General features: G+C 39.5%; 1 protein-coding gene across 6 annotated transcripts in view; it reads left to right on the top strand.

Moving 5' to 3' along the window:
* Positions 1–25,948, top strand: part of UBAP2 (ubiquitin associated protein 2) — a 110,574-nt gene that overhangs the window by 12,333 nt on the left and 72,293 nt on the right. For 5 of the 6 annotated variants that reach the window (XM_086683381.1, XM_086683380.1, XM_086683379.1 and 2 more), the window contains exons 2-3: positions 17,144–17,283; positions 23,480–23,557. In XM_086683381.1, the coding sequence (XP_086539507.1) occupies positions 17,185–17,283; positions 23,480–23,557 (177 nt within the window). In that variant the 5' untranslated portion in view covers positions 17,144–17,184. The remainder of the gene's footprint in view (positions 1–17,143; positions 17,284–23,479; positions 23,558–25,948) is intronic. The other variant, XM_086683385.1, reaches the window with a different exon arrangement.

The following is a 25,948-nucleotide window of genomic DNA, read 5'->3' as shown; positions in this document are numbered from 1 at the left end:
GAATGAAAACCAAGCCTAGTGTGTGTCAGATATGTTAACATTTGAATCAAAACATCTGTGTTTTGATAGGTATATTCTTCATGTAACTGACATTTTTTAAAAAGTTGCTTTTGGCATGAGTGAAATGGTAATAAAGTCACCATTACAATGAAACAAATACACTTTTTTTTTTTTTTTTTTTTTTAAACAACTCGAGTATGTCTTGGATTCATCAGGGAGGTTGGAGAAGGGTAATGAAAAACTGTGAGTCTGAAGTACTTAAATCAGTGTTTATATTTCTGGCTTACAGTAACAGCTAGAGATGATATTACTGTTGTGGACTAGCTTCATAATGGATATACTGAACTTGTATAAATCAGTTGTGAAATATTTGTGTATTTATAACAATTGAGTGCCAGGTGTTTAAACGGCTCATGCAGAGCTGTGAAAAAGAATAACTTGAAGTATTCTTACTCATCTCTCTTCAGTAAGAATTGGAGATTTGTAAAGTTCTGTCTCTTGTGAAAGTATGGTTGGGATGTAATCATTTTTAGCATTAATATCCAGTTTACTATATGAGAATGGTTAGCAGAGATGCCACTTTACCCAAAAATCAAAACAAGAAAATAATGTGAGATGAAGACTATAACTTTGAAGTGGCTATCAAGTGATTATGAGTTGAACCAGGTAAATTTTTGAGTGTTGTTGTATATGGGAGATTTCTTGAAGTCCTTTTCACACTTTGGAGTTTGGAGGTTTTCCTGCATTAACTATTGTTAAGGCTTTCCTGTGCTTGAAAATAAGATAGGAGTTAAATTGATAATTTTGATTAATACTGTTTTGGCTTAGAGTATCAAGAATAAAGATTCTTGGTTTTTGTAACTGATGTAACTGGTTAGTAGGACTTGACTAAAAGAAACATTTGGCTTATTAAACTTGTCTCCCCAAGGATGATGAGGTAGATTAGCCTACAATTTGACACCTTCTTCCTTCCCCTTTCTGAGGGGGTCTTATGAAGAGGAAATAGGCCAAAAGGAGAAGGCAACTCCCCTGCATATTCTTTCCCTCAGAAGGCCTTGGGACAGAGTTACTAATGAGAAGTTAATCTTGATCTGATGGATGCAGAGGTGGAGGGTGGGGATGGGGATGGAATGGAAGTGAGGATGTGAAGACAAAAAATTTATAAAAACATGTCTGTCTCAGGGTGCCTGGCTGGCTCAGTTGGTAGAGCATGTGACTCTTGATCTCAGGGTTGTGAGTTTACACCCCACATTGGGTGTGGAGCCTACTAAAGAAAACAACAACAACAAAAAACATGTCTGTATTACAGACTAAGACTTGTTGGCATTAAGTCTGTCCTGTTCTAATGACTCTGAGACTTCACTTGATTCTGTCCAGAGAGGATAGGTGGGACTAATGCAGCTGAACATGGTTGGGGAAGAGCAACATTAGAGTAGGGTTAGGGACAGGAGGATTTGAGATGGGAACATTCACTTGGAATTTATTACCAATTTTTGTTAATACCCAAGAAATAAATTTGCCCTCTTCTTTCTTTCCTTCCTCCATCTCTCCCTCCCTCCTTGGTAAAATGCATGTTGACCTAAGTGCATGCTGGCAGGTGGTAAGGTTGTCTCTTAATCACTCAAGCTAGAAGTCCTAGAAGTCCTGCAATCTGCTGAAAATCAAGGTTTGAGGGCTTACTCTGTATAAGGCTTGGTGGAAAGTTGTCCTCTATCCCCCAAAAGACAACAAATCAGTGTAAAAATAATGCAGATTTTTTTTTTTTGTTTTTTGTTTATTTTAGGAGAGTGTGAGCTAGGGAGAGGAGCAGGGAGAGAGAAAATCTTAAGCAGTCTCCACACTCAGGAGGATCATGGGATCATGATCCTGGGAATCAAGAGTTAGATGCTCAACTGATTGAGCCACCCAGGTGCCCAGTGCAGATGATTTTAAAATAAATGAATAACCATTTGAAACTGCATTGTCCTTGAGTTCAGAAACTATTTTTGAAAAGTAGCCATACTATGGGGCCCAGAAGTTTTGCAGATACGTAAATGGTGCCACTTTTGAGAAAGAGGCCAAGGATAAGTAAGACAATGATAAAATGAATTTATTTAGGAAAGCAAGTTCCTAGCTATGTCTTGGAGTTAGAATATTTTATTATTTTTTGAATTATAGAGTGTGAGCAGGGGAGGGGGCGGGGAAGGGGAGGGAAAGAGAGGGAGAGGGAGGAAGGGAATGAATCCCAAGCAGGCTCCATGCTCAGCACAGAGCATAATGTGGGGCTCGATCCCACGATGCTGGGATTATGACTTGATCCCAAATCAGAGTTGAACCACCCAAGTGCCCTGGAGTTAGAATATTTTCAGACTGGGGCGCCTGGTTGGCTTAGTTGGTAGAGCACACTGCTCTTGATCTTGGGTCATGAGTTTGAACTCAATGTTGGGCGAAGAGTTTAAAAAAAAAAAAAAAAAGATTCAGACCAATTCCCCACGTTACTCATCACATGGGTATAATAACGATGTAGAATCAACAAAAGTTAAATCATGTTTGTTGTGTACTGTATTTCTCAAGGAAGGGAAGTATATATTGCATTTTAGGAGGCATTTCTATCAAAAAGGATTGGAACCAAAACCATTTTAGCCCCTGAAGAGTTTTCTTTCATAGCTCCATAATGCTGGATTCCTCAGCTGAATAGGATAATTGAGGTGCTGTAACTACAATGCTGCCTTGCTTTTACATAGTAGTTTATATTGCCCATGTGCTGTGATAAAAGTATGATATAGCCATTTCTAGTAGATGACAGTGATGCACTCAAATAGAAAACACTGGAAGGATACTTAATAAATTAACGATTGAAAGTATTTTTGGGTGGTGGTTTTATTTTCTTCTATTGGTCAGTATTTTTTGGAATTTTGTAAGACTGTATGATTCTTATATAGGTGAAATAAGAAAAGTGAAATCGTGGTTTTTTTTTTTTAGTTTTCTCATCTTTCAGTTTAAATCACATAGGAACCTTTTTTTTTTTTTTTTTAACGTTTGTTTATTTTTGAGACAAAGCATGAACGGGGGAGGGTCAGAGAGAGAGGGAGACACAGAAACTGAAACAGGGTCCAGGCTCTGAGCTGTCAGCACAGAGCCCGACGCTGACACGGGGCTCAAACTCACGGACTGCAAGATCATCATGACCTGAGCTGAAGTCGGACACTTAATCGAATGAGCCACCCAGGTGCCCCCCCCCCCCCGCTTTTTTTGAATTTTTTTTTTTTAACGTTTATTCATTTTTGAGAGAGAGAGAGACACGAGTGTGAGTAGGGGAAGGGCAGAGAGAGAGAGGGAGACAGAATTGGAAGCAGGCTCCAGGCTCTGAGCTGTCAGCACTGAGCCCGACGCGGGGCTCTAACTCACGAACCACGAGATCATGACCTGAGCTGAAGTCGGAGGCTTAACCGACTGAGCCACCCAGGCACCCCTATGCTGGATCAAAATTCTTATCTAAGTTTCTTTAAGAGCAGTAATTCTCAAATTTTAGTGTGTCATTAGGTCTTGTTTAAACATAATTTCTGGGGCACCTGACTGGCTCAGTCAGTGTAGCATGTGACTCTTAATCTCAGGGATGTGTGTTCAAGCTCCACATTGAGAGTAGAGATGACCTAAAAAACAAACTGACTTTCTAAACATAATTACTGGTTCTGTAGGTCTGGGATGACCTTGAGAATTTTCGTTTGTGAGAGGTTCTCAGGTGATGCTGCTGCCTGTCTGGACATCATACTTTGAGAACCACTAGTTTACAGAGTAGTAGTTTGACATCCCAGTTACACATTGGAAACCTGGGGAAATTTTTTTTTTTTTTTTTAAAGATTCTAGTTTTGGGGCGCCTGGGTGGCACAGTCGGTTAAGCGTCCGACTTCAGCCAGGTCATGATCTCACGGTCCGGGAGTTCGAGCCCCGCGTCGGGCTCTGGGCTGATGGCTCAGAGCCTGGAGCCTGTTTCCGATTCTGTGTCTCCCTCTCTCTCTGCCCCTCCCCCGTTCATGCTCTGTCTCTCTCTGTCCCAAAAATAAATAAACGTTGAAAAAAAAAATTAAAAAAAAGATTCTAGTTTTAAGTAATCTCTACACCCAACATGCAGTTTGAATTCACAGACTTAAGACCAAGAGTCGCATGCTCCACTGACTGAGCCAGCCAGGTGCCCCTGGAAAAAAATTTTTTTTGAAAGATATGTTTTGTTTTGTTTTTGAGAGAAAGAGGGCACAAGTGAGGGAGGGGGCAGAGAGAGAGAAAGAAAAGTGGGACTCGTGCTCAATCATGACCAGAGCTGAAGTCATATGCTTAATATATGAGCCACCCAGGCACCCTCTTTTTTGTTTTTAAATGTTTATTTTTGAGAGAGAGTGTGTCTGCAGGGGAGGTCGGGGGGGGGGGGGCGGGGACAGAGGATCCAAGGTGGGCTCTGTGCTGACAGCAGAGAGCCCAACATGGGGCTCGAACTAATGAACTGTGAGATCATGACCTGAGTCGAAGTCGGACGCTTAACCCATTGAACCACCCAGGCACTCCTGGGCTCCTTCTTGTTTTCTCATTCTACTGGTTACCCAGGCCCAGTGTAACTACAGGGTCAGAACATGGTAGGAGATCCTAGCATCCGGTAATTCCTTGTTGCTAGCGCCTGTGAGGAACTTGGAAGCTTTCAGAAATGGAAATTGAAAGCAGACTGTAGATGTGCCGCTGTATATGTGGATACATACAAATTCAGGCGGCGGGCAGGCAAGACCAGAGAAAAATACATAGGAAGGTGAACAGAATATGATATAAGTAGAGCAAGGGGGGGTGGGAAGAGTATGTATCTGTGTAAGAATTTTTACTGGATTTATGAGGAAGGTATTAATATGTTCTGGTAAAGGAACGGTTTATAGAAATTCTATTTTAATTTGGTCTTTTATAATTAAGCTTTTTTTTTTTTTTTTTTTTTTTTTTTTTTTTTTTTTTTTTTTTTACTTCGTAAAATAGACCCTTTAAAAGTCCTTGGCTGTGGAGTAGTAAACCTCTAATAAAGGTATCCTTTTGGTATTTGGGGGGTGCTTATTTGAATGTAATCTAAATTAAGAGTATAGTATTTAAAACATTTTTTTTTTTAATTTTAATGTTTTATTTATTCTTGAGGGAGAGAGAGACAGAGCATGAGCGGGGACGGAGCAGAGAGAGAGGGAGACACAGAATCTGAAGCAGGCTCCAGGCTCTGAGCCATCAGCCCAGAGCCTGACGTAGGGCTTGAACTCATGAACCATGAGATCATGACCTGAGCCGAAGTCGGATGCTCAACCGACTGAGCCACCCAGGCGCCCCTAAAACATTTTTTAATGTTTATTTATTTTGAGAGAGAGAGAGAGAGATGAGCGGGGAGGGGTAGAGAGAGAGAAAGAATCACAAACATGCTCTGCCCTGTTAGTGCAGAGTGCAGTGCGGGGCTCAAACTCACAAACTGCAGATCTTGATCTGAGCTGAAATCAAGAGTCGGATGCTTAACTGACTGAGCCATCCGGGTGCCCCAGTATTCTTTTTTTTAAGAGTATAGTATTATAAGTTTATAGGTCTTGTGAAATCCTGTATAGTATAGGCCTTTTTTTGAGGGGGTGGGGAGAGAGAAAAGGCTATTAAAAAAAGGGGAGGTAAGACTAGTTATGAATAATGAGAGGCTTTTCAGGGGATAAGAATAAGGTAGCTGCTGAGCTGGAGTTCTGGGTAAAAGTGGTTTATAGCCAAGAAATTAGCAACGTAGGAGTGGGACAGATGTATGCAAGCAGCCATAGATAAAATTAAATACTTTTCCCTCCTTGACCTTAAGTAACCTGAAAGAGGAAATATGACTTAAATAATTTTTGTAATGTTCAGAGTTTACCAGCACTTATCTTTTCCATGGGCATATTATATGCATAGAATAGTAAATAATGTTGTGGCTCTTCTGTCAGCCAAGCTTGGGTGAACCTTGTTCACCAGCTGCTGGAGGCTCGACCCTGCCCTCAGCAGCTGTGGAGAATAAAAGTATCAGCTTGGTCAGCTTCTGGCATGTAGGGCACAAGCAGTTTAGTTGCATGGAATTGCATCTCATACTAGAGTTTTTTGGCACCCTAGCCTGCCTTATTGTCTCCTGGGTGGGGGATATAGAGTTCCTCTTGCTAGCTACTCTGGGTTTCCCAGATCAGTTGAAGTTTTTGTTTGTTTGTTTTTAAGATTTTATTTATTAAAAAAAAATTTTATTTATTTTGAGAGAGAGCGTGTGCACAAGTGGGGGAGGGTCAGAGAGAAGGAGAGACAGTCCCAAGTAGGCTCTACACCATCAGTGCAGAACCCAGTGTGGGGCTTGAACTCACAAACTGTGAGATCATGACCTGAGCTGAGATCAAGAGTCAGATGCTTAACCAGCTGTGCCACACAGGTGCCCCATGATTTTAAGTAATCTTTGTACCTTATGTAGGGCTCAAACTCACAGCCCTGAGATTGAGTCACAAACTCTACCAGCTGAGGCAGCCAGGTGCCCCAAAATATTTTTTTAAATTTTATTGTATCTTTTTCTAATCTCTACACCCAGTGTGGGACTTGAACTCATGACCCTGAGATCAAGAGTCATGCTCTCCCAACTGAGCCAGCCAGGCACCCCCTTGAAGTTCTTAATCTAAACCAATCCTGTTCTTTGCAGAAATGAACAAATGAATCTCTTCTCTGGAAAACAGTTGAGAATAATGGGTATTTTCTCTCTCTTTTTCTTAATGGGTATTTAAAAAAATGTTTGAGAGGGAGAGTATGAGTGGGAGAGGGGTAGAGAGAGGGAGAGAGAAACCCAAGTAGGCTCCTCATTGCCAGTGCAGAACCCTACATGGGCCTTCATCCCATGAACCATGAGATAATGACCTGAGCCAAAATCAAGAGTTGGATACCCAACTGACTGAGCCACGCAGGTGCCCCAGTGGGTATTTTCTTAATAGGAAAAGCAAGAACGCAAATTGGAAGTTAAATACACATAGTGAAACAGAACTGGTAACAAAACTGTAACGATATAGAGCCAGGGGAGCACCAGTGAATATCTGAAAGGTTAGGAAGATAGCTGAGATTCTGACCTAGAACCCAATCTGTCACATCAGGTGATACCAACTGTAGTTATGCTGCCTTAAAGAGGAAGCTGACTTGGAGTCTTGTTGTGTATCTACAATTGAGCAATTAGCCTTACAGCATAGCATAGTGGTTAAGGACACAGACTGTGGGCCTAGATGACCTGGGTTTGAATCTTGGCTTTACCACTGACTAGCTGTGAATCTGTCTCAGTTTCCCGTCTGTAAAAAATGGCAGTAATAATTAGCATATACCTCAGTGTTGTTGGGAAGTTTAATGACTTAATACTGTGTGTATGATAGTGTCTGGCACATATTAAACAGTATGTGTTTGCTGCTGGTATTATTCTACTTATGGGTTTTAGGCTTTTGGGAATGAGTGAATAAATCAAATCCTTCATATAGATGAAGGATCCCCTTTCATTGCCAGTCTAAGATAGTCCTGGCACCATTAGTCTCAGGACTGAGTGAATAGCATCTCTAAGCATTCTTGATAGAAACTTGCTTCTTGGACATAAACTGTATATTCTGTTTATAGTAGTTGAGCCCTTAGCTGACTAATTCATGTTGTTTGAATAATTACATTCTCTTTGAAAAAGAAACATGTATTTTTGCTGTGTCTAGAATATAGATTTTTTTGATGTAGTAGATGAGCTACTCTACAGTTGTGTGAGCCTCCTGGTTTTAGAATTACCTTCCAATGCTGACACTTTGTGATACCATCTTAAATAAAAGTACTTAAATAAAGTACTTTGGTGGTTGGTGCTTTCAGCAACATCTTCATAGTTTTTAGCATGTTATCAAAAAGTGTTCTGTAAATTTTTAGAAAGATCAAGTGTGCCCTTATTTTTTCTGTTAGGGTATGATATTATGTGGTTTTTAGATAAAGTTCCAGCCACTTTTTTTTTGTTTGGCCTAAAGTTAGCGTCCTCTTAAGATGAATTTGTGGTATTTACTTAAGCTTTAATAGAAGTACAAGTGGCTTGTAGCCGTTTTCAGTTAATTCTAAACTCTAGACTCACTCGAAAATGCCACTGTTTCACTGAGGTATCTTATCTTTAAAAAAGTCCTTGAAAAAAATAGCGGTTAATAAAACATTTTCTAAAAATATCCCTTCTACAGACAAAATGTGTAGTTTAATCAAGTTAGTTTATTCTCCTGGCTTACTTTGCTTATATAACAAGTAATTTAGACTATTCCTGCACTTGAGATAATCTAGGTAGGACGTTTTAGATGGTATTTTGCTGATACTGTTTTTAAAGAAGTTAAAAATGTAGCAGTTCTAACCTGATATTAATCTATCCCATCTTTAATTTACTTTGGATGAAGTGAGGTAAATATGGGTTTTAAAATTTGGTTGGATAGATTGAAATCTTTCCTTCAGTTCAAGAACCTGAGATATGTATGTTTGAGTTTCTGCTGGATTATTTTTAGAATCTCTTGCTCTTGTCTGTTTCTATTCTAAGAATTCTCTTGGAACCTGTTGGAGAGTAGTAGTTCTTGTGGGTGGAGGGTGATAGAGGGAATGGAACACAAGTGTAAACTGAATTCCTTTGGTCTGGCAACTGGGTGCTTATTGCAGAAGCATTCCAATTTACTACACATAGCTCTGTTTCCAGAAGAGACAACATAGAATTTCTCCATGTGACAGTATGTTAGTTAAAGTTGTTGCTTTTTATAGTCTAGTTTCCTTGCCTTATTCATTTTCACAATTGATTGGTGGTTGATAAGTTTTTTAATAACTTATGCTTTTACTTTGTTTCATGAATTCACTATCTCCAGAATTTTTTAAAATGCTTATTTATTTTTGAGAGAGAGAGCACGAGAGGGGGAGGGCAGAGAGAGCGAGAGCAAGCGAGAGCAAGAGACACAGAATCCGAAGTAAGCTCCAGGCTCTGAGTTGTCAGCACAGCCCAACGCAGGGCTCAAACTCAAAAACCTTGAGATCATGACCTGAGCTGAAGTTGGACACTTAACCAACTGAGCTACCCAGGCACCCCCAGAAGTTATATATAAAATTAATATAAGAAAGTTTGTTTTTCCAGAAAATTTCAGTAACACTTTTTAATTTTTTCCTCTGTGCTTGCTCTGTAAATTCCCAGTTTTATCTTTGGAAGTTTTTCGCTGGACATCTTAAGCATTAAGACTTATTTTTTGAAGGGCACCTGGGAGCCTGCTTCGGATTCTGTGTCTCCCTCCCTCCCTCTCTCTCTCTGCCCCTTCCTGCTCATGCTCTGTCTCTGTGTCTCTCAAATATAAACATTAAAAAAAAGACTTCAGTTTTTGAATTTTTTTAAAAAAAATTTTAATGTTTATTTCTGAGACAGAGACAGAGCATGAGTGGGGGAGGGGCAGAGAGAGAGGGGGACACAGAATCTGAAGCAGGCTCCAGGCTCTGAGCTGTCAGCACAGAGCCCTACGTGGGGCTCGAACTCACAGACTGCGAGATCATGACCTGAGCCGAAGCCGGCTGCTCAACCGACTGAGCCACCCAGGCGCCCCAGTTTTTGAATTTTTTAAAGTAAAGTCTACATCCATTGTGGGCTCAAACTGAGACCCTGAGATCAACTGTCACATGCTCTACGGACTGAGCTAGTCAGGCACCTCAAGACTTTTTTTTTTTATTAAGTGGAAATACAGCTATTCTGGCATTTCAGTTAGTATGGGTAGCTATATTGACAGAAAATAAGCTAATCTGAATTGGTTTAAGCATCCTCAGAAGCAAATGCTGGAGCCATCGTTTTTCTTCTTTGAGTTTTTTTTTTTTTTTCAAGGATTGTATTTGTGTTTGGTGGTAACAGTTTATGTATATATAACCCAGAGGAGTAAACTTTAATTAAAGGATAAAAATGGTTATTTCCAAACAAAAGTATGTAACATAAAGTAAGCAGTGTACTTCTCATGTTTCACAAGGCAATATAATTCTGATTCAGCCATGGAACTGGGGACATTATTTATAGTCTAAACACCTACTTGGAATGTGGATTGAGGATTGATGATTGCAGTGGAGATAGAAGTCTTAATATTTATACTGATACAGTGAATTAGTAAAACTGTAATAGTTTGAAACATAAAAAACTTCTGTTGCTTTCCTGATTGACAAGTAGGGATTCAAGTACATTATATCAAAATGTTTGGCTGTAATAACAAGACTGTTAAAAGTCTCTTTTGGTAAATCAGAAAGGTCAGTCTTAGCATCCATTCAACTTAGCTTATGTTTATTTCTGTACATGCAGATTTTTATCAGCAGATGGCACTCCTGTAAGAAGAAATTCTTACTTTGTTATATTTAATGTATCTAGATTATTTTCATAAATGAGAGCATAGAGTGATAAACAGTTGCAAAGATGAGTGAATAAAGGGTCACATAATTCAGTACAAAAGCAACTGTTTGGAAATCTGTAAGTAAACTAAAAAAAAAAATTTTTTTTTTAACTTTAGGAATACCACTAAGATTTTGATTGGATGTTTAACTTTAGATACATAAGGTAAAATTACAGAATAATCATGCTTAGAGGTGATTTTAGAAATAATCAAGTAAATCCTTTTACTTCAGAAATAACTTTTTAAAAGTTTTTATTTAAAAAAAAATTTTTTTAACGTTTATTTCTTTTTGAGACAGAGACAGAGCATGAACAGGGGAGGGTCAGAGAGAGAGGGAGACACAGAATCTGAAACAGGCTCCAGGCTCTGAGCTGTCAGCACAGAGCCCGATGTGGGGCTCGAACTCACAGACTGCCAGATCATGACCTGAGCTGAAGTTGGACGTTTATACGACTGAGCCACCCAGGCGCCCCAAGTTTTTATTTATTTTGGAGAGCATGCGCCTGAGCAGGGGAAGGGCAAAGAGAGGAGAGAGAGAATCCCAAGCAGGCTCTGTCAGCACAGAGCCTGATGTGGGCTTGATCTCTCAAACTTTGAGATCGTGACCTGAGCTGAAATCAAGAGTTGGATGCTTAACTGACTGAGCCATCTAGGTGCCCTGGGAAATACTAATGTGTTTTAACATTTGTGTGGTGCTTTATAGTTTAAAAAAGTGTATTTGTTCATGTGTATTTATTCATTTTGGAGAACACTAAACTCGGAGAAAGCTGTAAAAATCATTATGACAGAACAATTAACTGTGTTCCATGTAATATAACTAAAACAATAAACCCAAACCAACAAAATATCAAAATGGTTAAACTCAAAAAAAAAAAAAAAATTCAAAGTGTGTACTGTTACTGAGAGGCAGATTCAAATATAGTAAGTTTTTTTTAAGTTTGTTTATTTTGAGGGAGAGAGTGTGTGTGTGAGTGCATGCAAGCTGGGAGGGGCAGAGAGAGAATCCCAAGCAGCCTCCATGCTTTCAGTGTGAAGCCCGACACAGGGCTCAAACCCACAGACTGAGATCATGACCTGCGCTGAGGTTAAGAGTCAAATGCTCAATTGTCTGAGCCTTCCAGGTGCCCCTGAAATATAGTGAGTTTTAAACCAGCATATTTGGCATGTGAAATACTCTGGTTAATTGGTTATTTGCTATTATAGTTGATGTAAAAGTCAGTGCAGTAATATGTCTGTGGCCTTTATCTAGTATCCCAGTTAACAGAGGACCTACTGGGAACATAAGTAAATGATATTAGGATAGGTAACTCAGAAAAAGCTGGTCAGACTTTCAGGGATATAATTTTCTTGTGATGCCTGAACTGGTATGTTGAATTTTGGTTAGTCTCCTCTGAGTATCTTTTGGATACACAGGTCCAAAAGATACTTAGAAATGCTAGTATACATAGTGTCATTTCATTAACTTGAGATGTAGAAGATTTATAAATAGGGGAACATTATTCCACATCATGTGAATGCTTGCTTTGAGGTCTCTGTAACTGCTTGTTCTAGAAAATAGAATTCCATTTATTGTTCTTTTTGGAATCATTGGCTCTGCTATGATTTGGTCTTAGGTCATTCTTAATCTCTAAAAGTTACCAGCTTCTATAGCATGTAAGTCATAGGGTATACATGTTCACCTTTATTAGATAAGGCCAGATTTTTATACCAAGTGGGGCTCGAACTCATGACCCCGAGATCAAGAGTTGCATGCTCTTCTGATTGAGCCAGCCAGGCACCCCTAATTTGACTTTTTTAATGTATGGTCTAATAAAAAAAATTTTTTTAAGTATAATCAACCACTTCTTTCAACCTCACTTCTTTAAGAATTTATCTTTTCTCATCACATGCAATGCCATCTCTGTTAGAAACCATAGTTGTATATGCTTGGGTCTCTTTCTGGGCTTCTTGTTCTGATCCATTGGCCAGCTTTTCTATCCCTGTACTGTTGTAATTACTGAAGCATTGTAATCCTTGGTACCTGTAAGGTAAGTATTGTTCCTTTGCTTTTTGGTTTTGTTTCGTTTTGAAGGAATATCTTGGCTGTTCTTGACTATTTGCTTCCCATGTAAATTTAGAATCAGGCTAGTAAGGTTTTAGGCAATAAAACCTTGTTAGAGGGGCGCCTGGCTGGCTCAGTTGGAGGAGCGTATGATTCTTGATCTCCGAGTCATGAATTCAAGCCCCATGTTGGGTGTAGAGATTACTAAAAAAAAAAAAAAAAAAAAAAGCTTCAAAAAAAATCCTTGTTAGAAATTTGATGAGAATTAAATTGAATCTGTAGTTGAGGGAAAATTACCACTCTAACTCTAAAAAAGGGTTAGAACACTTTCTGTAAAGGGCCAGGTAGTAAATATTTTCTGCCTTGCTTCTGTTAGAACTATTCAGTACTGCCATTGTAGTGCAGAAGGAGTCATAGACAATTTCTTAAGAAATTGACTTATTTTTTTCCCTTTAGCTGGCATATAGGTACATATACTTAATTTTTGTACATTGTTTTGCACACACACATTTGTATTTAGAAGTTTTGCTACAAGCTATAGCATAGAATTTTGAGGGCTGAGACAACTCATACATTTTTTTTTCCAAAGAATATTTTGTCCATGCTGATTCAGCATGTACGAATGGGGATAGCAATAATATCTATCTATTCCTTAAGACTGTTGTGGTGTACAATAAGATAAAAAATAGGATACTTTGTAAACTAAAAATAGGATGTTACGAAAATGGATTCTTAGGGGCGTTTGGGTAGCTCAGTCAGTTAAGTGTCCAACTCTTGATTTCAGCTCAGGTCATGATCTCAGGGTTCCTGAGTTTAAGCCCTGTGTCAGGCTCTCTGCTGTCAAAAAGGAGCCTGCGTCAGATCCTCTGTCTCCCTCTCTGCTCCTGCCCCCCCCTACCAAATAAACATTAAAAAAAAAAAAAAAAAGAGGACCTTGAGATGGCAGATAATGAACTTCTTCTAGGCTTCCTTAAGGGGATGGATAGGTTACAGCTTATCCGAGATAGGTTGGACCAATTAGGGCAGTGTAAAATGCCTCTTTCCTGGACATCTCACCATGAAATCATCTTATAAGTGGTACACAGTGTTTTTAATTTTTTTAATGCTTATTTATTTTTGAGAGAGTGCGTACATGAGAGAGAGGGGGCAGAGAGAGAGGGAGACACAGAATCCAAAGCAGGCTCCGGGCTCTGAATGGTCAGCCCCAATGCGGGGCTTGAACTCACAAACTGTGAGATCATGACCTGAGCCGAAGTTGGACGCTTAGCTGACTGAGCCACCCAGGTGCCCCAAGTGGTGTAAACTGTTAAGTTCCAGTTTTAATTTTTAGTCACGTAGGCCCAACATTGAAAAAAAATTTGATATGAAGTACATTGTTTCATGTTTCCTATTTAGCATATTGATTCAAGCAGATATTTGTAAGTCATAGAGGGTTAGTCTAGTTCCAGTTGATGCTCTTAAATGTGATTTGGAGGGAAGGATATATAGGTTTTCCCACTAATTATATTTGTCTAAGATATTTAGATAAATCATGACTTTTAACATTACCATTAATCGAGTATATTTGTAACATTTCCGCAGATCTTGATAATAGCCAGTTTCTCTAGAGAGGACATAGGTAGTAGTATGATGATTAAGTATTAAGACTTAAGTATATGCTTATTGAATGTAAGAGGATATGAATTTTCCCTTGTTTCTTTTGGAGCAAAGCAGGTGCTTTTGGTTTTTAGGGAAGCAGAGAAGAGAACCCCTTTAAAAAGTGTGATAATTATGAGATTTTGATTCATGACCAAATGAGCAGTTATATTTTAAGTAATCTATACACTCAACTTGGGACTCGAACTTAACAACCCTGAGATTAAGAGTCTCCATGCTCTACTGACTGAGCCAGTCACGTGCCCCAGCAGTTATATTTAATATTGGCCTGATCAAGGATACCCTTAAGAATAAGGGCCCTAATAGTTTATATTTTTGAACTTTTCCAAAAATTTTTAAAAATGTTTGTTTATTTATTAAAAAATATCCAGTGTAGGGCTTGAACTCATGACTCAGAGATCAACAGTCACATGTTCTTCAGACTGAGCCAGCCAGGTGCCCTGAGAGCTGTTGTAAATTCTTGGAGCATGGCTTTTTGCCTGGCTGTTTGTGGGCATTGAGGGGGTGGAGTGGGGTTGCCCATTGCTTTGGGGAAGGGTATGGGAGATGTAAACCTGAAGTTTCAGGCAGCATTGTATGTGGCTATGCATTTTTCTGAGGGGAGAGTCCACACTTTTCATCAAATTGTCTGAGTACTTAATGACCCAGAAGGCTGTAAGTCAATCATACTAGAATAAAATACAGTTTTAATGGAAAACATAACATTTTTTTTATGTTTATTTCTTTTTGAGAGCGAGAGAGACCGAATGTGAACTGAGGAGGGGCAGAGAGAGAGGGAGACAGAATCTGAAGCAGGCTCCAGGCTCTGAGCTGCCAGCACAGAGTCCTACGCGGGACTTGAACCCCTGGACCATGAGGTCATGACCTGAGCCAAAGTCGGATGCTTAACTGACTGAGCCCCAGGCACCCCTGGAAAACATTATTTAAAAGTGTTATTCTTTGCCTTTAGTGAGGTTGTGAATCTCGCAGCCAGGATCGTAATAAGCTGGAGAGTATTCTTTAGGAAGGGATGTTTTCAAATACATATTATGGGAAAGGCCCCAGTGTTAGAGGTAGATAAGAGCAGCTCTTCACCTGGTGATGTCATCTGTGCCTTGAATAAATGGACTCTTTCTGGTTTAAAATTCTTTTGTGAGATCATTCAACAAGGGGTTTATTCATCTTAACCCACATCTCCCTTGATTATTCAGTTGCAATTCTCAATTTCTGACATTAGCTTTGCTTTCATGGTAATATGTGGATTAATGCCACCTATATATTTAGGATTTCTGCTTTCATTTGGGATCCTCAGTGTCGCTCTTCAATTCTTTCTACTTGTTTTCTATCAACTTCCCCTTGTATTTCCCTTAGTAGCTATTACAAGCTTTTGCCATTTTCTTTCTTTCTTTTTTAATCAGTTAATGTATTTTGAGAGAGAGCTTGAGTGAGGGAAGCACAGGAAGGGAGAGAGAGAATCCCAAGCAGGCTTCTCGCTGTCAGTGCAGAGCCGGACACAGGGCTTGATCCCACAAACCATGAGATCATGACCTGAGCTGAAATCAAGAGCTGGACGCCTAACTGACTGAGCCACCCAGGAGACCCCCCTGCCCCCCTCCCCCCCGCTTTAAAAAACAAGTTTTTTTTAAAATGTTTTATTTATATTTGAAAGAGAGACAGCATGCAAGTGGGGAAGGGGCAGGGGAGACAGAATCTGAATCAGGCTACAGGCTCTGAAGTGTCAGCACAGAGCCTGACACAGGGCTCTAATCCACTGACCGTGAGCTCATGACCTGAGCCGAAGTCGGACGCTTAACTGACTAAGCCACCCAGGTTCTCCCCGACCCCCCCTTTAAAAAAAAAAAAAAAAAGTTTTGTTTGTTTATTTATTTTTATTTATTTATTTATTTTTTTTTTTAATTTTTTTTTTCAACGTTTATTTATTTTTGGGACAGAGACAGAGCATGAATGGGCGAGGGGCAGAGAGAGAGGGAGACACAGAATCGGAAACAGGCTCCAGGCTCTGAGCCATCAGCCCAGAGCCCGACGCGGGGCTCGAACTCCCGGACCGTGAGATCGTGACCTGGTTGAAGTCGGACGCTTAACCGACTGCGCCACCCAGGCGCCCCTTGTTTATTTATTTTTGAGAGAGTGAGCACAAGTCAGGGAGGGGCAGACAGAGAGGAAGAAAGAGAATCCCAAGGAAGCTTCTCCCTGTCAGCACTGAGCCCAGTGGGCTCGATCTCATGAACCATGAGATCATGACCTGAGCCAAAATCAAGAGCCATGTAGGCCCCTAGCCCTTCTCCCCCCTTTTTAAGTTTATTCTGAGAGAATCCATTTTCTTAACATTCCTTACCCATCCCATTCTCTGCAGATGTTCTTGCCTATTTTACTAAAAAAAGTAAAGACTGATACAACAAACTGTTGACTGTCTCCTAATCATAAAAATTTAGCTGTTGTAGTACCTCTCCTTCACTCTGCTGGCCTTCAGAGAGGGATCCCTCTTGTCCAAGTGAACTAAATAGTCAGCTCTACTGACTAAGCATCCCAGGAGCTCCTGAGATTTTTGTTTAGAATTGCTATAATTTTAAACTATAGATTTTCGTTAAAAAAAATTTTTTTTTTAATGTTTATTCATTTTTGAGAGACAGAGACAGAGCATGAGCAGGGGAGGGACAGAGAGAAGGAAACAGAATCCGAAGTAGGCTCCAGGCTCCCAGCTATCAGCACAGAGCTCTACATGGAGCTTGAACTCAAGAACCATGAGATCATGACCTGAGCTGAAGTCGGACACTTAACCAACTAAGCCACCCAGGCGCCCCATTTTTTAAATTTATTTTTACCTAAACTTTGAGATTGCATTAGTTAGTAAAATTGGTCTACTTGTTGCTAGGAAAATGTAAAACCTTAATGTATTATTTCTTGAGAATTTGTGTTTTAGAGAACTTTTATGTTTTGTCTCATGTTTCCTCCTTATCCCTGGATTTTTTTCTTGCCTCATACTGTAATTTGGAATGTCTGCTTACCATGCCTGCTTACCATGCCTGCTTTCTTGCAGATTTTCTATTTTGTACATACGTTATTTTGTATATACTGTATATGATGACTTCGGTGAGCAGTGACCGTTCCCGAGGTTCTCGGGAAAAAACACAGATTTCAGGAACACAGGCATCACAATTACAGAAACAAGTAGTACAGGTAAGTTTTTGTGAAACTCTTGTTTGCTTTGTTTAGAGTTACGTTAAGTAGGAAGCACATATGTCTTGTAGGAAACCTTAGGATTTTGAATCTGGTTTTTATAAAGTAGATTTTACATAATGGGAAAGAGAAGCAGTGATTCATAGACACTGTCAACTACTTGATTCTGAACATTTTTCTGCTACTGTTAGCATCTAGCTATCTCCTTTTTCTTCTTTTTCTTTTCTTTTTTTTCTTGGTAAGATTTTATTTTTAAGTAATCTCTACACCCAGCATGGGGCTCAAACTTAAAACCTTAAGATCAGGAGTCGCATACTCTACTGATTGAATTAGCCAGGTGCTCCTCCTTTTCTTTATTATTAATCTAGGTATGTGCTTGGAATATATTTGGAGAATCCAGAATATATGGAGAAGTAATACTCTGAAGTAGAGAAATAAATGAATTATAAGACACTTATAAAAAGCTGCCTTTACTTTCAAGCATTGTTAGCTGGAAAGAGTCCTTTAATATTATATGGCTTTTAGTTAATAAGGCCCATATGTATAAAATATTTAATTTCTATTTAATAGAAATAAATAGTTCTACCTTAGATTTATTTATATTATTAAAATTTTTTTGAATGTTTATTTTTGAGAGAGAAAGAGACAGACTGTGAGTGGGAGAGGGGCAGAGAGAGAGGGAGACACAGAATCCAAAGTAGGCTCAGGCTCTGAGCTGTCAGCAGAGAGCCTGACGCGGGGCTCAAACTCACGAACCATGAGATCATGACCCGAGCCGACGTCAGACACTTACCCTGACCGAGCCATCCAGACACCCCTATATTATTATTTAAAAAAATTTTTAAGTGTTTATTTTTGAGAGTGGGAGAGAGCACACAAGCAGGGGAGGAGCAGAGAGAGAGGGAGACACAGGATCTGAAGCAGGCTCCAGGCTGTCAGCACAGAGCCAGACACGGGACCCGAACCCATAAACCATGAACTCATGATCTGAGCTGAAGTCAGACACTCAACCCACTGAGCCACCCAGGTGCCCCCAACCTTTAAAAAAAAATTTTTTTTTAATGTTTATTTTTGAGAGCAAGCAAGGGAGGAGCAGAGAGAGGGAGACAAAGGATCTGAAGCAGGCTCCAGGCTCTGAGCTGTCAGCACAGAGCCTGTCCCCTATATTATTATTTTAAATGAAGTGAGACAATTTAAATAAAATGCTAACTACAGTACCTGGTACAAAATAGAGCATTTTATACATGTTATTGACTAGTTTTGCAAACCTTTTTCTAGAGACCCATCATAAATTTCAGATTGATACTTGACTATACTTTGATAACAGTCATTCATACCCAAGTGCCCTATTGATATTAAGAGACACAGAAAGTAGGGGCGCCTGGGTGGCTCAGTCGGTTAAGTGTCTGACTTTGGCTCAGGTTATGATTTCTCTTACGGTTCGTGAGTTTGAACCCCGCATCGGGCCCTGTGCTGACAGCTCAGAGCCTGGAGCCTGCTTCAGTTTCTGTGTCTCCCTCTCTCCCTGCCCACCCCCACCCAACCCCCCCTCCAGCTCATACTCTCATTGCCTCTCTCTCAAAAATAAACATTGAGCCCTGGGTGTTGTATGGAAATCAATTTGACAATAAATTTCATATTAAAAAAAAAAACCCTATGTCTTGCAAAGCTGAAAAAATTAATAAATAAACATTAAAAAATATAAAAAAGAGAGACACAGAACGTAGACTCTACTTAATTGTTGTTTTACATTTTTCAGTATAACTTTAGCCTTGTATTTTGCTTCTGTCAACAGACCTACATCTATACAGTGCTTACTCCTAAATATATTTACCCTGATACTTTCTCACAAATAATCAAGAAAAACTACCTATTTTTGGAAAAATTTGGACTTTTTGGAATAGGCCCTCCCTTTATAGGTGAATGCTTAAGAAAATATTTTATCAACAGCCTCTTATCAAAGAAGGAATACAAGTTATAAGTAAGCATAGGTGCAACCCTGCTAATAATAAAAAAAAAATAGATAAAAACAATATTTTTTTGTTTTTGTTTATTAAATCAGTCAAGATTAAAAGTGTTATCTTTTAGGGATGCCTGGCTGGCTTAGTCGATGGAGCATGTGACTCTTGATCTTGGGGATGTAAGTTTGAGCCCCACATTGGGTATAGAGATTATTTAAAAATAAAATCTTTTGGGACACCTGGGTGGCTCAGTCAGTTAAGCATCCAACTTTGACTCAGGTCATGACCTTGTGGTTTGTGAGTTTGAGCCACGCATCAGGGTTTCTGCTGTCAGTAAAGAGCCTGCTTCAGATCTTGTGTTTCTCTCTCTCTCTCTCTGAAAAATAAACAATTAAAAAAATTTTTATGTGTATTTTTAAGGGAGAGAGAGCAAGAGTGTGAGCATGCCAGCAGGGGAGGGGCAGAGAGAGAGAGAGAGAGAGAGAGAGAGAGAATCCCAAGCAGGTTCCACACTGTCAATGCAGGGCCCGATGCAGGGCTTGAATCTATGAACTGTGAGATCATAACCTGAGCTGAAATCAAGAGTTGGGTGCTTAACTGACGGAGCCACTCATGTGCTCCAAAAATAAAATCTTAAGGGATGCCTGGATGGCTCAGTTGGTTGAGTGTCTGACTCTTGACTTTTGCTCGGGTTGTGATTTTAGGAACGTGGTATTGAGCCCTGCCTCAGGCTTCTTGCTGAGCATGGAGCCTGCTTGAGATTCTGTTTCCCTCTGCCCTTTTCTTCGCTTGTGCTCTTTCTCTCTCTTAAACTAAAAAGAAGAAAAACTTGATAAAAGTGTAATCTTTTAAAGGAGGGCCACATGAAATGTCAGGATTATAAATTGTTTTCATCTTAGACCCAAGTAACCTTCTTGGGCTGATATCCAGTGAATCAGTCTCCAGACTAGGGGAGGGGACTCTCTTCCTCTCAAGAGTTGTCATTAGTTTCTCCATGGGCCTTTTGGGGATGGCTCATTTTATGCAATGCGATGAAAAAACTGCATACTGAGCTGTAGGAAAGATTCTTAGGCCCTTAAATTCCTAATTTTCCTTTCTAAAAACTCGTGATGAGGGTTGGGAGGGGTGAGAAAAATAAAAAATAAAAATGTGTTTGAGAATTTCGCAAAGCAGTGTGAATAAAATTGTGTTCATGTTCATTTATCCATTAATCCCATTCTCCCATTCTAGGAAGTATTTCCTAGGGAAGCAACCTAGGGTGGGGGGAAAACTTTATTCTGTAAGATGTTTATTACTCAATTCTAAATGTCCAGAGGTAGAGGTGTTCTGAGATAACCTATCAAACTAGAGGGAGATAAGAGAGAAGACCATGAGTTGGCCTGCCACTTTACCAGTTAGATGAATTACTTCAGTCTCTTTGAATCTCACTCTAAAAAACAAACGAACAAAACAAAATATGCTTTGAGAGTTAGAGAAAAGTTGCAAGAGTAGTACACCTAATTCCTGAATATCCTGCATCCAGATCTCCTAGATGCTAACATTTTTACCATGTTTACTTTATCTTTTTCTCCTTCTTACAAAGGAGAAACTACACATAGCGTTTCCCCTGAACCTTTTCAGAGTAAGTTGTAGATTGTGGTATCTGAATACTTTTATTGTGTATTTTCTTTTTTAATGTGTATTTATTTTTGAGAGAGAGCTCATGAGATGGGGAGGGGCAGAGAGAGAGATGGACAGAAGATAGAAGACAGAAGTGGGCTCTGCATGGACAGCAGCGAGCCCAATGTGGGGCTTGAACTCAAATCTTGAGATCATGACTTGAGCTGAAGTTGACTCCTCAACCGAGTGTATTTTTTTTAAAAACCTTAAAACAAAACAAAAAATAATCACAGGACTGCTTAATAAGAATCAAGAAATTGGGGTGCCTGAGTGGCTCAGTTTGTAGAGCATCCGACACTTGATTTTTGGCTCATGTCATGATCCTAGAGTTGTGGGATCAAGCCCCATGTTGGGTTGAAAATATAGGATGTTGGCAGGGTATCTAAAGGAGATGGGAGGCTCCCAAAACAAAGCCAAGTTCTGTCTCCCAACAACAACATTTAGTACAGGTTAATACAGGCAGTCCCTATCATAAAGGTGACAGGACTTAGCCTCTTTGTTCTATGTGACAGTTACTACATGTTTTTTCCATACGACAGGCCTAATACAAGGCCACCCCAATATCCCTACAATCATATTTTACTTGATAGAGGTGGCCCTCAAGTGTAAATATGATAATATGGCAGCCAGTGCCAGCCTGAAGGATAGGTTGGTGCATCCATTGCTTCAGGGTACAGCCTTTGGGACCCTTGGGACCTAAATCAGCTGACAAGCCACATCTGGAAGTTGCAGAGATTCCCCAGTTGTCTTCTTTTTAGTTATACTGTATCTGTATACTCTGTTCATTACCTGTTGTGCAGCATATTTTCTCCCTTTGCGATATCATTTGCCCCCCCCCCTTTTTTTTTTTTTTACAGTGAGTATATGCTCATCAGTCACCATTAATACTTAGTCAGGAGCACCTGGGTGGCTCAGTTGGTTAAGCATCTGACTTCAGCTCAGGTCATGATTTTGCAGTTCATGAGTTTGAATCCCACAACAGGCTCTGTGCTTATATCTCAGAGCCTGGAGCCTGGTTCAGATTCTGTGACTCCCTCTCTCTGCCCCTCCTCACCCCCCCCCCCCCCATCTCTCAAAAATGAATAAACATTAAGAACAATTAAAAAAAATACTTATGTCAATGTCTATAGTCATTTTGGTTGTCTAAGGACAATACTCTTGTTGATTCCTGAGGAAAGGCTCATGGGAATAATATTCCCTTGTGATTAGGTGCTGGTAACAATTTATGCCCTTCACACTTGAGTATAAAATGAGTTGTTTGTTTTTTTTTTTTTTTTTTTTTTTAAGTTTATTTATTTTGAGAGGGTGAGTGAGCCAGGGGAGGGCATGGAAAGAGGGAGAATCCCAAGCAGGCTCCTCACTGCCAGTGCCAAGCCCCATGTGGGACTTGAACTCAAACTGTGAGATCATGACCTGAACAGAAATCAAGAGTTATATGCTTAACTGACTGAGCCACCCAGGCACCCCTAAATTTTTACTTAAAATATTTTCCCCTTTCACCTTCTAGTTCTCTTGAAACATTAACTGTTAAACGTTTATTATTATGTTTCTTCTTTGTGTATAGTCTTCATTTTTATTTCTGAGTTAGAAAAACTTAGGTGTTGTTTTATGTATTGTATCATTTTCTTTGTGCTCTGTGCCTTTTAGTTTTGAAACAAGATAGCAATTGTGCTTTGTTCTCTAGGTTTTTTTGTGTGTGTGTTTTCATCGGTTTTGCTCCTTATTCTATTTTTCTTTTTCTCTTTTCTCTTCTCTGTATTTATTATTTAGAGACAGAGTGGAGTAGGAGCAGAGAGGGAGGGAGAGAGAATCCCAAGCAGGCTTCAAACTCCCAGTACAGAGCCTGACTCAAGGCTTGATCCCATGAACTGGGAGATCGTGACCTGAGCTGAAATCAAGAGTCAGATGCTCAACCAACTGAGCCACTCAGGCGCTGTTCTTCCCCCGCCCCCCGCCACGTAGGCTTCCCACTCAGCATGGAGCCCAACGTGGGTCTTGAACTCATGACCCTGAGATCAAGATCTGAGATGTAATCAAGAGTCAGATACTTAACTGACTGAGCCACACAGGCATTTCCCCCGTCCCCCTTGCACATAATTTTTATTTAGATAAATATAGCCCTTCTCTTCATTACTGACCAAGATACCTTTTAAGAGTTGACAGCAGAGTTTCTTTTTCTTTTTTGACAGCCAGGCTGGTTCTAAGCCTGTGTCTAGCAGTTGCCATGGCTTCTTGTTCTTCAAGTTTTCTCTAGTACTTGTCACTCCCTTTCCTCAAGGGAAAGAAAATTTAAATGAGTCACGTGGCCAGTTGAGATGAATAATAACTTTGTCATTTGGCCAAAGGAATGGGACCTTTATGCCATTTAATTTGATGCTAATTTGGCTTATGGAAACAGATTGTATACATTTTAGAGCTCTAAATTCAGAGTCCTTTTTTTTTTTTTTAGTTAATCAGTATTTCTGTTACATAGTGCTGTAGTGCTTGAGAGCTTTTTTTCTTTTTGCAGCATATTTTGGCATGTAACTTCTATTTTGTGTGCTCAACTCTTTAAAAGTTGTGTGTGTGCTTTTCAGGCAACAGCTGAACAGATGCGTCTCGCTCAAGTGATCTTCGATAAAAATGATTCAGAGTTTGAAGCGAAAGTTAAACAGGTATGTTTTGGCAAATTATACTGTTATTTTGGCAGTAGAGTCTTCATAGTTACTAGTGTTGTCAACGATGAGGTAGACATTTGTGAAAAGGCACATTGACATTGTCTCTACCTGTGAATAGAAGGTACATTTAGTATTTGGCAGGTTTTCAGAAAATTTTGTTTAATGTTAAGAAGAACTGAATTGCCTCTTTCAACATGGTTGTGCTTCCAAACATAGGCTGGAAAAATATAACATTAAATTTTAGGGTGATGTTTTCACTTAGAACTTTGAGAGGCCATTTTGGTAATAAAATCTTAATCTCAAAATCTTCTTTCCTGTTAAGACTTCTTTTTCTTTCAAGATTCTAGAATCAAGCTGTAACACTTCTCTTGTTCCATCCCTTGGTAGAGGTCTACCAGTAATTGTTTCTTGGAGTGATTGTCCCATAGTGAACTTGTTACTGAAAGTTAGATGGAAAAAGAAAGAAGTCTCAGTTCTTTTTGCAGCCACGGTAAAGAATTCCAGAAGAGCAAACAAAACAAAAAAACCAAAACAAAATTTTAGTAAAGTATACTCCAATGGAGGAACAGACCAGTCAAGAGAGACGTTGGCCTTGGAAACTCGGGGTGTGGACTTAACATCAATTTTTTTATTTTTGGCAAATCCTAAGGTTGCAACATTTGAGTGACAGACCTGGATTATATAATAATTATCCAACTATGCAGGTCCTTTCCCAAGATGTATTTGAAGCCTGCACCTGTAGGAAACCATGACATTATTTGTATTCTAGAGACATAGGTCAGATAAGTACAAACATCTGCTTTCTACACAAGTGCAACAAGCACAACAGACTTGAATCTTCTTCTGCTGGGATGTTTAAGCACAAACCCACTGCTAGATAGGTGGAATGGGGTGGTCCCCTGACTCTTCTCAGTTAGAGTTCTCCATCTGGACATCTAAGGTCGCTCATGCCTACCTTCCTGCCTAACAAACTATTTTGCCCTTTACTATGTAAACTCTTTGCTTTTACTTATAGTTGCTGTTGTTAGACTGTTGGTAATATTTTTAGAAGGCCACAAAAAATTTATTAAAAATTATAGAACTCTTTTTCTGGAAGGAGATTTATGTACAGTTTGAGATGTACTGCTCCATATTATATTGCATTTTATATGAATAGCATAGTAGATACATAAAAAAAGAGCACTGGTCCAGGAGTTCAGAGTTAGAAGTTTAAATTTCAGTCTGTTACTAATTCAATCACTGGGGGTAATTTTGATACTTAATATTCATCTTAATACAGGCATATTGCAGGTATTGTGTTAATACAGATCACTGATGGGGCGCCTCGGTCTCTTAGTTGGTTAAGTATCCAACTATGGCTCAGGTCATGATCTCACAGTTCATGGGTTCGAGTCCCGCATCTGGATCTCTGCTGTCAGCACAGAGCCCACTTCAGATGATGTGTCCCTATCTCTCTCTCTGCTCTTCCCTTCCCATGTGCGTGCTTTCTTTCTCTATTTCCCAGAAATAAGTAAACATTAAAAACAACAAAACAGATCATTGATTAAAACTGACACTAGTAGATATCCAAAGACCAAAGCACTGGAAAGCTGTAAAGTGCGTAGAACTTTAGCTGTGTAAAGCAGAGAGGAAATCAGAGAGAGAGGGTATAGTGCAAAGAGCTGTATTTATGAGATCAAGATACCTAGATTCCAGGTAGGCTTTGCTATCAATTAGTTTTTTGACCCTAGAGAAAGCACTTCAGATGTTGGGGTCATACCATTTTGAACAGGTAGTACACACTAAAACAGTTATATGTATGTAAAACACAACAGATATGTAAATCATACATTTCAGTTGTAATTAAGAAACCTGTCTTGTGCCTAATCTGTGATTATACTTGGTGATGAAAATGTTAACTAGCTTAATCTGCCTTGTTACAGAGAATGTATCAGGGGATTTCTTTGATTACTTCAAACATAGTGCCCTGTTGAAGCTGCTTGTGAAAGTACTGTGTCTAGAAGTGAGTTGGTCATAGCTATAGAATTGCATTTGTGAGAACTTTAGGTGTTGCAACTTAGTATGTATATGGAGTGTTCTAATCCAAGGGGTGATAGACCACATAGGGAATGTTTTCTCTGTATAAAATAGTTGGACTGGATGTTCTGTTAATGTAGCCACATACAGCTGGTCTTTGGGAAATGTATAGTCCACTTACTGTTTGGTTCAGAATTTTGCAAATCCCAGGCCATTGAACTAAGAGACTAGTCAGCTGACTCTGCATATGCTGAGAATGTTGGTATATATGTATGTGTGCGCTGCTGATTAATAATCTGATACTTGGTCAGTTTGAAGGAGGGTTAATTAGTAGTTTGGCTCTTCTGTACTTCTAAAAAGACAATGAATGGC

Source organism: Puma concolor, chromosome D4 (assembly GCF_028749965.1).
Source record: "Puma concolor isolate L17-30 chromosome D4, mPumCon1.1.hap2, whole genome shotgun sequence".
NCBI lineage: Eukaryota > Metazoa > Chordata > Mammalia > Carnivora > Felidae > Puma > Puma concolor.
The sequence above is the reverse complement of the archived record's forward strand: the minus strand, read 5'-3'. Positions and strand labels throughout refer to the sequence as shown.